General features: G+C 42.1%; 1 protein-coding gene and 1 long non-coding RNA gene across 3 annotated transcripts in view; both read right to left on the reverse strand.

Moving 5' to 3' along the window:
- Positions 1-593: 593 nt before the first annotated feature.
- Positions 594-9,399, reverse strand: LOC113015214 (immunoglobulin kappa light chain-like). The gene is made up of 3 exons (XM_080296457.1): positions 9,208-9,399; positions 1,767-1,893; positions 594-1,079 (listed from the first exon to the last, which is right to left on the reverse strand). The coding sequence occupies exons 1-3, from the start codon at positions 9,397-9,399 to the stop codon at positions 754-756; spliced, it is 645 nt and encodes a 214-aa protein (XP_080152583.1). The 3' UTR covers positions 594-753.
- A 5,273-nt stretch (positions 9,400-14,672) lies between these two features.
- LOC145423576 (uncharacterized) overlaps positions 14,673-15,961 on the reverse strand; it is a 43,056-nt gene continuing 41,767 nt past the window's right edge. Inside the window, exons 1-2 of one of the 2 annotated variants that reach the window (XR_013904626.1) lie at positions 14,942-15,202; positions 14,673-14,891 (exon numbers count right to left, since the gene is read on the reverse strand). This is a non-coding gene — a long non-coding RNA (uncharacterized LOC145423576). Of the gene's footprint in view, positions 14,892-14,941; positions 15,203-15,961 lie in introns of those variants that run through there. The other variant, XR_013904625.1, reaches the window with a different exon arrangement.

Genomic DNA, 15,961 nt, shown 5'->3' on the forward strand with positions numbered 1-15,961 from the left:
AACACACCTGTGAATTTAAGTGTAAACATATCATCAAACATGAACATAAGTGAAACAGCTGTTATTGAACTGAAGGTGTTTTTTCATAGTTTGTTCATGTCATCATTCATTTAATCTTCTCCGTGTTCGTCAATGAAATTAAAACTTTGTTCTTCAGATTCTTTCTAATCACTCCTTGTATTCGTTGACTCTCCTGTCTGTGAGTTCTCCTCAGAACAAACAGCTCATTAGAGACACTAAAGACTCTTTCTTCTTTAGACTTGCTTTGTAGTCTGGTGAGACTGTTTCCATGGCAACCAGGTCCCAGCATTGCTTCATGAACCAGTCTGTCTGGTACAGGTGAGCAACACCAACAACAACCTACCACACACATTTAAATAAACATAAATATAACCTGAACAATTTTAAAATTCATTTTGCCAAAATGCAGATCTCCTTAATGGTTCTTTCAGCCTGTGTTTTATTTTACCAGTGTAAAATAAAGACATCATGTTGGAGTGCAGAGTTGGTCTGAATTCTTCTAAATGAAACATATATTCATCAAGTGCAGGTTTGTAGATTTGAATAAAATTAAATGTCTGATTCAACCAAAATTCACTTTGCAAAACATCTTTATTACCTAAAACATGAATGTTGTCATTATGAGAAAGAAAATAACAGTTTTAGTCTTTATTTGTTCTTCAAAAAGAAAGATGGAGAGACAGTTACAGAGTTGAGAATGAGAGCATTAAACCAGTATCAGGTTGAGTCAGGTCAGGACTGGGAACACTGGTCTCTCCTCAGTGGCTCTGAGACCAGAGCCTGGCAGCCCTGGGTGGCCTCACAGGTCACAGAGCCCACCTTCATCCAGCGGTCTGCAGGGAGCCTCAGGGTGCTGCTCCAGCTGTAGAGGCCGTCGTTCTGCAGCACCACGGGGCTCCTGCTCTCCTCCCAGCTGATGCTGCCACTGCCATCCACCTTCCAGGACAGACTCCAGTCTGAGGGGAAGCCCTTGTTGGCCAGACATGTGATTGTTGCAGTCCCCTGCTGTAGCTCCTCACTGGAGGGGGGCAACACTGTCAGGACGGGACGGGCATCACCTAGGAGACACCAATCAGCTTAGAGCACAGGGAGCACACAGCTGTCAATCAAACCACAGACAGTCGGACACCTTTACTGTAAGAGCTGATTTTCTCCGTTAAGAAGTTTCTGTCAGGTGTTTTTTCTGCTCCACCAGTCATTCACTCACACATTGTTTCACTTCCCTTTAAGAAACCTCTCATGCATATCAGCACAGAGAGAATCATCACACAGTTTGAGCTGAAATATGTTCAAACTACACTGGAAATAAAAGAAGCAGATGTGGAAACATTTACAAAACAAGTTTAAAATCATCAATATTGTACATGACTGACATTAATATTAACTGGAAACAAATAAATAGAATTAATTAATTAATTCAGCGAAACGAAATCCACTTCCTGTATATCTAAAACAATTTTTAAAATTCACACAAACTCAAAGTAATTTCAAACAATACTTGAAAGTTTTTCTTCTTTATATTATTGTCAGATTTTTTTTTTTCGGTTTTAATTTGACTGAAATGTAGACATAATATTTTGACAGAGCAGATCTGAATTATCCTCCACGACACAAGAGGATGATAAAAAATTCCAGCATCAAACTTATTGTAAAGCTACGTGCTTTTCTCTTAAAATCAGAAGAGAAATTGTTAAATGCACTTTAATAAAAAGACAGTATTTGATAGTAAACCAGAATAAACTTACGTCCAACATTCAGTCTGGTTCCTCCACCAAAAGTCCACCACAGTGATACAAACTCATTGAGGCGCCGTACAAAAACCTCTGACTGTAGAGAGACACGGCTCTCTGACTCTGAGACAAACAAACTCAACTAAATAATTCACTGTTTGCACAGCAGCCATGACTCAGCTGATGTGACTTCTTCAAATACCATCATACAATGTTAGTTTAAATACAGTTCAATCCATGAGCTTTTGGACGATCACATTTTTTTGTCCTGTCCCGTTCGGCACTGAAGCAATCAGAATTATTGTCTGAAGGCCAAGAAAAATTCTCCACAGATTTATTTTCTCAAGTGAATCAGTGCCATACTGGTCCACTTGATTGATCTTCATTATTTTTTATTTTTTATTTTTTTAAATGATTAGAATTGGAACAGATATAACCGGGGGATCGTAAAGAGAAAGACAGATAAGAGAAGTTTAAGAAAAGTAGAGGGAAAGAAAAACAGAGGGGAAGAGGGACAGTGAGAAAAGACAATGAAAACCCATGAGATCACCTGCTGGAAGAAAAAGAAGAAAACAAGCAAAAAGAGAACAACACAGTAGGGAGACCACAGCAACAACCTAGATAAGCATAAGTAAGAGTAAATAATAAAGACTGAATGCTACTGAGCAGCACAAAAGACCGACAGCAGACGATATGCTTAGAGGCAGCATCCAAGGAAGACGGTGAGTGTCTGTGCACACCTGTGTGCGTGAGTGCGCTTGTTTCCAAAAGGTTTCTCCATGTAACTATCTAATAGTAATTGCGGGGAGCCATAGCACTGCCCCCCAGGACATGGAGCAAGCACGGAGGACATCCAGGACCCAGACATCTAGATTCCCCCCAGAGCACAAGAGCCCAAGCAGGACTGCTGGAGGCACAGCCGCCTCCCTCCTAGAAACAAGCTGGGGAGAGCCCCAGACGGGTGTGTGTGGGGGGGCGGTGAGATGGAGTCTAAGACCCAACCAGACATATAAACATAGACAAAGCTCTTCATAAAACATGCCTCATCCACAGACATTCGTATAAACACTAAATCCTATGCCTGAGTGCTTTCTATCTAGCATTGAGACAAATGTTCAGCATTTTACTCTCACCAGTCAGAGAGTCTAAAATATTTGAAACTGTAGCCTTTTGTGTTTGTCACTGATCAATATCTGAGTAATATTATTCATAATTAGGCACTAACACACATGGTGTCTTGATGCACGCTCAATCATCCAGGTAAGTAAAACCCACAAGGTTGATTCTGTTCATCTGGACGCAGCGTTTTCAGGGGGAGAAACGTTTCGTCACTCATCCAGGTGACTTCTTCAGTCTCAGCTGACTGCAGGTTTCTCCAACCTTAGAAACAGTGCATTTGCATAATGACTGAAACCAGCCCACTGAAGGAACAATGAGCTGGGAGGTCAGTTCCTTGATCATTAATATGCAAATTCTCATGACCATTAATCAACAGCCACTGATCAATGGCCATGAGTAACACACATGGTCTGGTGCAAAGATTCAGCATAAGTTCTGACGATGTGCTGCTTATGTTTTTATGCTGTAATCTTTATAGTGTAGTACAGAGCACGATGAAGAAATGATGACTTTTCTTCGTGCAAATATTTACCATCTGTATTACCAGATTTTAAGTACGTCACAGAATAGCCTGCCCAATCCTCACAACCAAAGCTTGCTCAGCATAAGATGCACAATGTAAAACTTTAAAAAAATGCTTTTAAAAATAATCAACAAAACACAAATTGTTGAGTTTATGAATAACTCAATGGATTAATTAAAAAGAGAAAGAGGAAAAAAAATGTAATTACAGCAGACAGGAATACCAAATCACTGATTCTTGAACACAGAGTAAACCTTTTATAATGGACAAGGGCATTTCCATGATTTCCATAGAGAGGCACTTTGCATCAGCAGCACCATGCTCCAGTGCTCTGGGAGAGTTTATAGTCCTGAGAGTTGAACACTGGATGACTGACAGCTGTCCTTCATCACAACAGAAGCCACAGAAATCCTCCTCATCAAAAACATGACTTTGATCTGCGTCCTCATCTGGACTCTCCTCTGCTGCTGCTTCACAGGTAAAGTCCAGAGAATCAAACTCCTCTCCTCTATCAACATCTGTCCCTCTGAAATGAAGCCCACAAAACCATGAAGCTGCTTTATGTTTTTGTCTCTGTGTCCTCAGAGTCCAGAGGACAGATCACAGTGACTCAGCCTGGAGCAGTGAGCTCTGCTGTGGGAGGAACTGTGAGCATCAAGTGTACGACCAGTCAGGATGTTTATGTTCATAGCAACAACCATATTTTAGCCTGGTACCAACAGGGTGATGGAGACGTTCCCAAACTGCTCATTAAGCGTGGATATGAGCGAATATCAGGGATTCCAGCTCGTTTTACAGGCAGTGGATCAAACTCTGACTTCAGTCTGATCATCAGTGGAGTCCAGGCTGAAGATGCAGCAGTTTATTACTGTCAGAGTTTTCACTATCCTAACAATCAGGATGTGTTCACACAGTGAAAAACAGTCGTACAAAAACCTCCCTCAGTCAGACTGAACAGAAACTGAAGTGACTGCTGCAGCTGGAAGATACTGCAGAGACTGATACAGTTCACTGAGGACACACACACACACACACACACACACACACACACACACACACACACACACACACACACACACACACACACACACACACAAATAAATGCTTTTTATACCTTAGTGAGGACATCTAGTTGACATAATGCTTTCCCCAGCCTCTTACCCTGACCTTAAAAATGAATCCTGAACTCTAACACCTAGCTTAAATCTTAAATTAACTGTATCCCTTACACTAAACCCACATTTTGAGCCTTGTGGCTATTTAATAATAGGAGACCAAAAAAAGGTGACTTGACCATGTCTTCACCTGAGAAAGTCTTGGGTTGTCAGTGTTCTTTGGGTCATTATCTATTTGCACTGTGAAGTGCTGTCCAATGACTTTCCAACTACTCCAATGAGTAACATTGGCTCCAACATCTTTGACAGATGATGTGATATGCTTCAGATCAGTTTTCCTTCTTCATCATTTTCTTTTCTAATTATGCTGATAAAACTTCATCTTGGAACTGTTCCTGATTTTTCTGTGTTTTTCTGGCAAAGTCTAATCCAGTCTTCCAGTTCTTGAGTGTAACCAGCAGTTTGTAACTGGTAAGAGTTTCCTTTCATGAAGATGACTCTTGATCTCTTGGTAGTAGACTTAGACTATGATACAGCCACCTGGGGCTACTGTAGCTCAGAAACATCCATCCAATGCATCCATCTCAGTCTAAATGTGTTTGAATGTTGTATAGAAAGCATTCCAGTAGGAAAAGCATACAAAAATGTTCTTGTATTTCTTTATGGGTGAATGAGCAGAAAAGCACTATAGAAAAACCAGTCCATTTCCCCCTTAGAGAGTATTTTAGACTAATGAATATGACGTCTAAGTTTTTTTCCTTAAACTATGAATTCTGTCCTCATTCGTTTCAGCTTTCTTCTGTGGTCTTTTAGGCCTTATTTTTGTTGTGCTGGCCAATACAATCATTCCTTTTAAAAATGAACCAGGTTTTTGATTTGGTTTTTTTTTTTTTTTTTTTTTTTGCCTGTCCCATTTGGTTCTTTAGCCATCAGAATTGTTGTCTGAAGACCAACAAGGATACCCAATGGATTTACTTTGCCAAATGGATCTTCGTGGCATTGCCGTATTGGTCCATTTGGTCGATCTTTGTTTTTACAGACGGGACAGACATCAGTGAGGGATAGGAAAGGGAGAAAGAAAGAGGAAGGAAAGGAAAAACAGAAGGGGAGAGGGACAGTGAGAAAGGGGGGGAGAAAAAAAATAAAAATCTCCTGGATCACCTGTTGAGAGAAGAATAGAAGACAAAAAAAAAACAAAAAAAACAAAGCAACATACTAAACACAACACCATCGCATTAATCTAGCTAAGTGTAAACAGCAGTAAATACTAAATATTCAATGTTGTTGTGCAGCACGCAGGACAGATGTGCTTCGAAGTAGTAGCCAAGAAAGGTGTAATTTAAGTCTACGAGCAGTGAACACCCGTGTGCATACCTGTGTGGATCAGCGTGCTTGTATTCCAAAGGTTTCTCCATGTAACGATCTGCTAGGGAGTGGGGGGGGGGGGGGGGGGGGGGGGCACAGCCCCGTCCTCCAGGGTATGAAGCAGGTGTGGAGGAGATCAAAACTCCAGACATCCAGAGGCCCCCAGAACACAAGAGACCAAGGAAGACTAACAGAGGGGCAGCCGCGCCACTGTCCCAGAAAGAGCTGAGGAGAGTCCCAGATGAGGGCTCACTCAGCAGCCGCGGAGCAGAAGCCAGGGGGAGTTGCAGTGACGCGCCCGTGAGCTCCACCGGCAGCCAGCTGTGCCTGAGTGACCGAGCCCCAGGCCGAGAGGCCGGGGGCACCCCACCTCCGAAGTGGCCCGAGCGAGCCCCAGGCTCCAGGCCCCGATAAGCGGCCGCCAAGGAGTGAGCCGGTGTGTACCTGGACGCCCACCCCCAGACACAAAGAACCACCAACGCACCGACACCTGAGGGAGTCCGCCACCGGCAGGGGAAGTGGTGGTAGGTGGAGATAGGCCTCCAAACCTTGGAGGGCCTGAGGTGTCCCCAGAGAGGTGGCGTCTGATACCCAACCTGACATATAGACACAGACATACAGGCACACACAGACACAAACATCCATTCCCACCCTCATGCTCTCATATGCACTTACTCCACACTCAACCAACGTGGAGACAGACATAAAGAGACGCTGTACACACGATCACACTCCCCAAGCGTACTCTACAAACCGGGTCTAGGTACCCTTGCCCCTGGAGGGGGGAACTGCACCCAGACCCAGGTGGTGTTACCCTTTTCCCTGCGGTGGGGAGAGGCAGACCACCCCGACTCCGTAGCAGCAGGGAGGCCCCACATTCCAGACCGCAGTCGGACGGCCAACTCCTCCTAGCCCTCCCGCTCCAGCAGGCCGCAGAGAATGGGGGTGGGAGAAGACTCCAAACCTCCCTCCACCCGCTCATTGTAGTGTTGATGCATGTGTGTTCTAAGGTGCAATTAAAACCCAGGAGGGCATGGAGCTACCTGCCAGAGAGCAGCAGGTAAGCGCATAGTCCCTCCTGATAGCCCTCAATGTCTAAGTGTATTTAAAATTGAGAGGTGGGCAACGACGCCTAGGGTGAGGTGTACACCCTGATGGTAATATGGACTCCGTGATTGTGCCCACCCCCAAGATCCTATATGTATGTGTAATGAGAGTGTGAGTAATGTGAATGTCTAAGTTGTGGGATAAAATTGAGGCAGAGGCAGCCGGAAGGGGACAGAGGGGGGGTTGGTGATTTTGATAGTTCATTTGACCTCATATGCAGGGATCTAATTAACAACCAATAAATGCAATCAGATAATTTGAAATCAACTCATCTGTTTAATTTGTCTTAGAAAAATGACAGGACAGGCTTTATCTGTTGATGAAATGGCTTGAAGACAATTGCTCAGTTATTTTTGAGCCTCTGAAATTAAATAAATAAAAAAAGGAGTATCCTTGTGGCAAAGACGTCCACATGTTATCTGCTCCAATACAGGACCAAATTTAGAGAACTTACTTTGAATTTCAGTAAAATGTTAATTTGATCGATCCATTACTAAACAGCATTATTTGACTGATACAAGTCTGTGCTGACTTAGAGCCACAGCAACCAAAACAAAACTAGACCAGGGGATGTTAAAATATACTTTTCTGAATAAGTATGACTCATATCATTTAGATGATTTTACAAATGACTCTCAAACCATGTTGACTGATCGGAATGACACCTGTGAATTCACAATGTGATGACTGCTCGCGATGTAATCCTGTTGAAGTCAGTCAGATGATTTCCATAGAGCGGCACTTTGCATCAGCAGCACCATGCTCCAGTGCTCTGGGAGAGTTTATAGTCCTGAGAGTTGAACACTGGATGACTGACAGCTGTCCTTCATCACAACAGAAGCCACAGAAATCCTCCTCATCAAAAACATGACTTTGATCTGCGTCCTCATCTGGACTCTCCTCTGCTGCTGCTTCACAGGTAAAGTCCAGAGAATCAAACTCCTCTCCTCTATCAACATCTGTCCCTCTGAGGATACAGAGACAAAAACATAAAGCAGCTTTATGGTTTTGTGGGCTTCATTTCAGAATCCAGAGGACATGTCCTTGTTACTCAGCCTGGAGCAGTGAGTTCTACTGTAGGAGGATCTGTCACCATCAGCTGTACGACAAGTCCAAACGTGTATTACAGCAGTCCAGATCATCATTTAGCCTGGTACCAACAGAGATATGGAGAAATGGCCAAACGTATTATTCATTATGTAAGCAAAAGAGATCCTGGGACTGTGGGTCGTTTCACAGGCAGTGGATCAAACTCTGACTTCACTCTGACCATCAGTGGAGTCCAGGCTGAAGATGCAGCAGTTTATTACTGTCAGGGTGGTTTCAGTGTAAACAGTCAGTGGGTGTTCACACAGTGAAAAACCGTCATACAAAAACCCTGAGACTGAACTGAAACTCAACTGACGCATTTCAACAAGGAAACACACACACACACACCCACACACACAAACCTGTCATGCATATCAGCACAGTCAGAATCATCCCACATTTTTACCTGAAGAATGTTCAAATGACATTAAATAAAAACATGAGATGTAGTAACATTAACATTACAAAATCATCTCCATAATCACATCACATTCTGTATTTAGAGGAAACAAGTAGAGAAAATATACAGTGGTTAAAATAAGTACTGAAAATGTCTTTTTTTATGAGTATAAATATTTCGAAAGGTGATGCTGACATGAAATTCTCACCAGATGTTGGTAACAACCCATCTAATCCACACATGCAAAGAAATCAGTGCTTTATATCCATCAGCTCTGGGGTGGCTGCGAAAGTCCATAAAAAAAGGCCAGAAAGGACCACAGGGACAAAGTGGAGTCCAGCTACCACAGCTTTGACACCAGGCCACTGTGGAATGGACTACGCTGCATCACTACGAGAAGGAAAACAAAGACAGGGTTCAGCCCACCGTATCTCTCGCAGACGAGCTTAACAACATCTATGCTTGTTTTGATGCAGACAACAGAGAGCAGATCCTGTATCCTCAGGAGCACAGGGAGGCTGTAACTCTAACTCTCAAAACAGAAGCTGTGAGATGGCCTTTCAAAAAGGTCAATCCTCACAAAGCTCCAGGAGCAGAGTGTGTGCAGACCAGCTGGCAGGGGTGTTCACCAACATCTTCAACCTCTCTTTGAGGCAGTCGGTGGTCCCCACATCCCTCAAAACATCCACCATCATTGCTGTTCCTAAGAAATCATTGGTCTCCTGTCTGAATGACTACCGTCCTGTTGCACTGACATCCCTCATCATGAAGTGACTTGAGCCGCTGTTCAAAGGTCAGATCTGTTCCTCCCTCCTTGACACACTGGACCCTCTTCAGTCTGCCAATTGGAGAAACAGAGTCACAGAGGATGCCATCACCCTGACGATGCACACCGCCCTCACTCATCTGGAAAAAGGGAATGCTCTTCATCGACTACAGCTCAGCTTTAACACCATCATCCCCTCAAACTTGCCTTGAAGCTCGTCAACCTTGGGTGACACCGATCTGCAGATGGATTCTAAACTTCCTCACAAACAGGCCCCAGGTGGTGAGAGTTGGTAAGACACCTCCTCATCACTCATCCTAAACACAGGAACGCCACAGGGTTGTGTGCTTAGCCCCCTCCTTTATTCCCTGTTCCCACACGACTGTGTTGCTAAACATAAGTCATCAAGTTTGCAGATGACACAACCATCATAGGCCTCATCACAGGCAACGATGACACGGCCTATAGAGAGGAGGTGATGGTGCTGTACGAGTGGTGCCTGGAAAATAACCTGACACTCAACATCAGCAAAACTAGAGAAATGATAGTGGACTACCAGAAACGACCAGTCAGGGAACACCAGCCCATCCACATCAACAGTGTCAAGGTCGAAAGGGTCAGCAACTTCAAATTCCTTGGAGTCAACATCACCGAGGATTTCTCCTGGACCCATCACACAGACACTGCTATCAGGAAAGCTCGCCAGCGACTCTACTTCCTGAGGAGGCTGAGGAAGTTTGGCATGAATGCTAAGATCACCTCAAATTTCTACAGGTGTGCGATGAAGAGCTTGCTGACGAGCTGCATTACAGTTTGGTACGGAAGCTGCTCTGCCAGCAGCCGTAAATCACTACAGAGGGTGGTGAAGGCAGCAGAGCACATCACTGGCTTGAGTCTTCCTGCCATTCAGGACATTTATTTTCAACGGTGCCTCCGCAAAGCACACAGCATCATCAAGGACCACAGCCACCCAGCACATCAGCTGTTCTCATTGTTACCATCTGGAAGACATCACAGGAGTCTGTCTGCTCGGACTACAAGACTTAAAAACAGTTTTTACCATCAAGCCATACGACACCTCAACCACAATACAAACACACCACATTTCACAGGATGCACTCAGAAGCTGTCCTAGAGTTTCACGAGTACATTGTACACTATGCACGGGTCACTTCACTCTTATTAGGATTTAAAACAAATAAAAAAACTTACTCTGTGCAATACTATACTAACTGCCACTCAGAATTTTGTACTGTTCAGTTTGTACTGCTGCTCACTCCTGTCACTTTATCTCATGTGCAATATCCCAATGGCTTCATGATGCCTCCTGTTTGGAGAAATTAAGCGCATGCATTGCTCAGATGTAAATTTTGGCAATTCTTTGACACAAACAGTCTTCAAATCCTGAAAGTTCTCTGGGCCCCTGCTATAAACTCTGACCTTTAGTTCTCTCCATAGATTTTCAGTTGGGTTCAGATAAGCTGTTTGGCTTGGTGACTCTGGCAGCTTCATTTTCTGTCTCAAAAGCCAGTTGAAAGTTTCCTTGGCTGTGTTTGGGATCACTGATTTGCTGAAAACACACCCTTGTTTCATCTTCATCATCCTGGTCGATGACAGCAGATTATTATGAGGAATACCTCGGTACATTTTCCATTCATACTTCCTTTAATTAAATAAAGCGTGTATGTGCCATATGCCGAAAAGGCCAACAACATGCAGTGCTTTTTGACCTCCAAACATGGTGTGTATTATTGCATCTAAATACGTTTTTGGTCTCCATCCCCCATAGATGTGAAACCAATCATAGGGTAGATTAAGTTGATGATATGTTCTGCTACCAACAGAAAAATGGTGAAACTTCTGAAATGCTCATTTTTAATGCCGACACTCAACGTCAGGGATTCCAGCTCGTTTTACAGGCAGTGGATCAGAAACTGACTTGACTTTGATCATCCACATGACTTTATTGATTCTATATTGAAAAATTCAGTAATTTTGTAATTGAAAAGAAAAATACATCATCAGCATATAGTGAACATTTTTATGCTTGGTCTGCCCCACTGTCATTCTATAAATAAATGACTGTGATCATGTAGCTACTGAAAGAAGTTTTATAGATAGTGCTATCAGCATGAACAGCTCTGATAACAGCCTTGTTTAAAAGATCCAATCCAATTTTATTTATAGAGCACTTTAAAATACCCGGCACAGGACCAAAGTGCTGTACTGAAAATAAGCTAAAAACAATAGAATAACAGAAAACAGCAAAAATAAATAAATAAAACACATAATACATAAAAATTAAAACAGCCCTATATTAAAAAAGAAAACAAGATGAAACAGCATAGAATCAGCTACAAACAACTAAAATAAAATTAAAAATAAAAACCAACATCTCACGTGGTGGCAAAGGTCAGGGTAAAGAGGTGGGTTTTCGGAGTGTCTTAAAAACAGGTAGTGAAATGGCCTGTCTAATCTTTAAAGGCAGATCGTTCCACAGTTTTGGAGCTGCTACAGCAAAAGCACGATCTCCTCTAATTTTACGCCCGGTCCTGGGTAAATTCAGGAGCAGCTGATCAGCTGACCTGAGAGAGCGGGTGGGTGCATAAGGCTGTAGCAGTTCAGAGAGATAAGATGGAGCTAGGCCATGGAGGGCTTTAACAGCAAATGAAAGAATTTTATGGATAGCCAGTGACGTGAAGCTAAAATAGGGGAAATGTGCTCAAACCTTCGAGTGCGAGTTAAAAGACGAGCTGCGGCATTTTGCACCCTCTGTACATGAGTAATATATAATGGGCTGACCCCTATATAAAGTGCATTACGGTAATCCAATGCTGAATGCTAAGAAAGTCCTGGATCACTGTCTCAAAGTGCTGCCGTGAAGGAATTGGCTTTATTTTTGCAGCTGCCTGAGCTGAAAGAAGCTAGATTTTACCGCTGCCTTAATCTGATTATCAAACTTCAGATCACAGTCCACTTTGACCCCAGGTTTGTGACAGTTGGCTTAACATACTGGGCCAAGGAATCTAAATACACATTGGGGGTCTCAGTGGGGCTACCAAAAACCATCACCTCTGTCTTTTTATCATTGAATTTTAAAAAGTTAACAGACATCCAAGCCTTAATGTCATCGAGACACTGAAGTAATGGCTGTGTGAGGTATCTGCCTTTTTTCTTTAGAAATGTCATCAGCATAAAAGTGGAAAGCAATGTTGTGCTTTCTCAGCACAGAACCGAGGAAGCAGATATAAAGAGAAGAGGAGGGGGCCTAGAACTGAGCCCTGTGGGACACCACACAAGAGAGGGGGGGAGGACAACACATGTTCACAGAGACTGACACAGAAAGTTCGCCCCGCCAAGTAGGGCCTGAACCACTCCAGTGCCGTGCCCCTAATGCCCACCCAGTGCTCCAAATGAGAGAGTAAAATGCTATGATCCACTGTATCAAACGCAGCTGTCAAATCTAAAAGCACCACAACAACACAGTCCACAGCATCAGTAGCTAAAATATGCCATTAAAAACTTTTAAAAGGGCTGATTCAGTGCTATGAAAAGGTTTAAAACCAGATTGGAAAACCTATAAAACAAAAGATATTTAAAAGAGATCAAAAAGGAGTCATGAAACAAAACATTCAAATAAAAGAAGACAAATTGAAATAAGATGTATTCTGAAGAAAAAACGTAGATTCTTCCTAAATTTATTATGAAATGTCTTTGTTCAGTATTATGATGAATTGGCTGATTCAGTTATAAACAACACCATGAGCTCATGCTGCACCATGAGCCTGATCTAGGTCTTTGATGGAATCGGTCAGATGATTTCCATAGAGAGGCACTTTGCATCAGCAGCACCATGCTCCAGTGCTCTGGGAGAGTTTATAGTCCTGAGAGTTGAACACTGGATGACTGACAGCTGTCCTTCATCACAACAGAAGCCACAGAAATCCTCCTCATCAAAAACATGACTTTGATCTGCGTCCTCATCTGGACTCTCCTCTGCTGCTGCTTCACAGGTAAAGTCCAGAGAATCAAACTCCTCTCCTCTATCAACATCTGTCCCTCTGAAATGAAGCCCACAAAACCATGAAGCTGCTTTATGTTTTTGTCTCTGTGTCCTCAGAGTCCAGAGGACAGATCACAGTGACTCAGCCTGGAGCAGTGAGCTCTGCTGTGGGAGGAACTGTGAGCATCAAGTGTACGACCAGTCAGAATGTTTACTACAGCAGCCCACATCACTATTTACACTGGTACCAACAGAAAGATGGAGGAGTTCCTAAACTGCTCATTTACCTTGCTAGCACTCGGCAATCAGGGATTCCAGCTCGTTTTACAGGCAGTGGATCAAACTCTGACTTCACTCTGACCATCAGTGGAGTCCAGGCTGAAGATGCAGCAGTTTATTACTGTCAGAGTTGGCACTGGCTGAACAGTCTGTGGGTGTTCACACAGTGAAAAACAGTCGTACAAAAACCTCCCTCAGTCAGACTGAACAGAAACTGAAGTGACTGCTGCAGCTGGAAGATACTGCAGAGACTGATACAGTTCACTGAGGACACACACACACACACACACACACACACACACACACACACACACACACAGTGATAGAGTGAAAATGTTATTGTTGTTATTGGAAGTCTATCTGTATCTCAGTCAATCAAATTTTGACCTTTGACCTCTGATTCATAGCGGCTCAAATACATGTGAACCAATTCCTGAATATTGCTCATTATGAAAACATTTCTTAAAGAAAGAGAAAAACACAATAAATCACCAAAATCAGTGAGTCACAATTGTCTCCATAACTTATAAAAATACTTCAAATAGAAACTTTAAGTCCAATTTTCTCAGGTTTGTAGACTTTTTTCTTTTTTGCTGTTCAATACTAGTCTGATAACTTTGTCTTTGACATTATGTTACAAATACCTATCTATATTACACCTGGCAAAATAGCACAATTAATATACAATGTGAAAACTACCACAGTACATACCAAAGTTCACTATCAGTCCATTTGCTGCACTCTTCATGTAATAATGCAAATATTTATTGTGATGCTTTCAGCAAGAAGGGAGAAACAAGTTAAACGTGACAGTTTATGTTATGATTACAGTTGATTTGACATATATTATGATTACAGTTGATTTTACAGTTGATGATTACAGATGATTACAGTTTATAATATTTACACATCACCTTGTTTTCATTTCAGTTTGACAGAAATATTAATATAAAATTAAAAATTTATGCAAACCTGGTTTAGTAAGTTTCCACTGGGAATATTCATATTACTATATGAATACAACATCTTTGTGATGTTTGTTAGATTTGTATTGTTGATTGTCATTTATGCTTAGAAATATTTACTTATATATGCTTAGAGTTTTGTAATTAGTTGTAGATTGGTAGAGGTTTTGATCCTTGATAGTCTGCAAACTTTGTGTGTATTAGACAGCACTTTGGGAGCATGAGAGGTCATACCGTGTCTTATTATTTTATGGTAGGATTAACGTAGTTGCGTCTGTTCTAGTCTAAGTGCTCTTTGTTTAGATGAACTGCAGGACTTCCTCACCGTGTTATCTAGGATGAACCATCTAGGGTGAGGGGGAGGCTACCCTCTTCCTGACCAAGGATGTTTGACCCTTTGATCAGCAGTCTCCCCACACACACACACACACACACACACACACACACACACACACACACACACACACACACACACACACACACACAGGCAAGGTACTCTTTGTGTATGTAGACGTCATATGTTAATGAACTTATGCATATTCATGTAACCTCAATAAAAGGACAGTGTATGGGAGGACGGACGAGACCAACTGGAGTCAAGCGGTTGTCCGGTTCTCTCCCGTGCACGAGTAACATGAAGAACTTTGCCTACTTGTGTCTTGCTTAGCAGTGTAATTATATTGTCTTAACGTTCCAGCGAATAGGTTTATGCTACAAACCTAACAATGTTAACATTCACCCTTATGCATATTTAATTTTTACAATCAGTGTAAACGTAATTTCAAATTCCAGTCTGTTTCCTGCACCAGTTATGTTGGTTACAGTGCTCCAGTACAAACAGTAACAAAAGCAGACAACACAAAAAGTAAGAAATAGCACAATATATATAATCTATACATATATATAAGTCACCTACTATATATATAAGTAAGTCATGATCACTGTTTACTCACTATTGTTTTGAACAAATAGTTCCATTATTTAACTGTAACACTGCAGCATATATTAAGAGGTACTTATTAAAGCACAAAGTAACTAAACATTATGCCGGTAACACAAGTTTGATTGCTTGCATGCTTCTGCACAGACAGCATGCTAATGCTAAACTAATCAAGAATCCAGGGTGATGTTAAGCTAAGTGAATGGATAGGATAGGGATTTATATTGGCGTGAGGGACTGTAGCCTATAAGTTCTTATTGTTAAATGATAGTTATGAGATGGTGTGTTTCAGGTGATTTTACAGAAAAACACCAAAATAATGTACTGCATTACTTTAAAAAAGTACTCTGCATAATAGAATACTTTAAGATACCTCAACACTGATCATTTGACTCATTCTTATATTGTGCTTTTCTACTCCACCTGAGAACTCAAATTGCTTTATATAACAAGCTACAACATGCTGAAACATTCATTAAACAGCATGCAATGACTTTGCATGAATAACGGCGGTGTCGCTCAATATTCTCAGTAATAAA

Source organism: Astatotilapia calliptera, chromosome 22, assembly GCF_964374335.1.
Source record: "Astatotilapia calliptera chromosome 22, fAstCal68.1, whole genome shotgun sequence".
Taxonomy (NCBI): Eukaryota; Metazoa; Chordata; class Actinopteri; order Cichliformes; family Cichlidae; genus Astatotilapia; species Astatotilapia calliptera.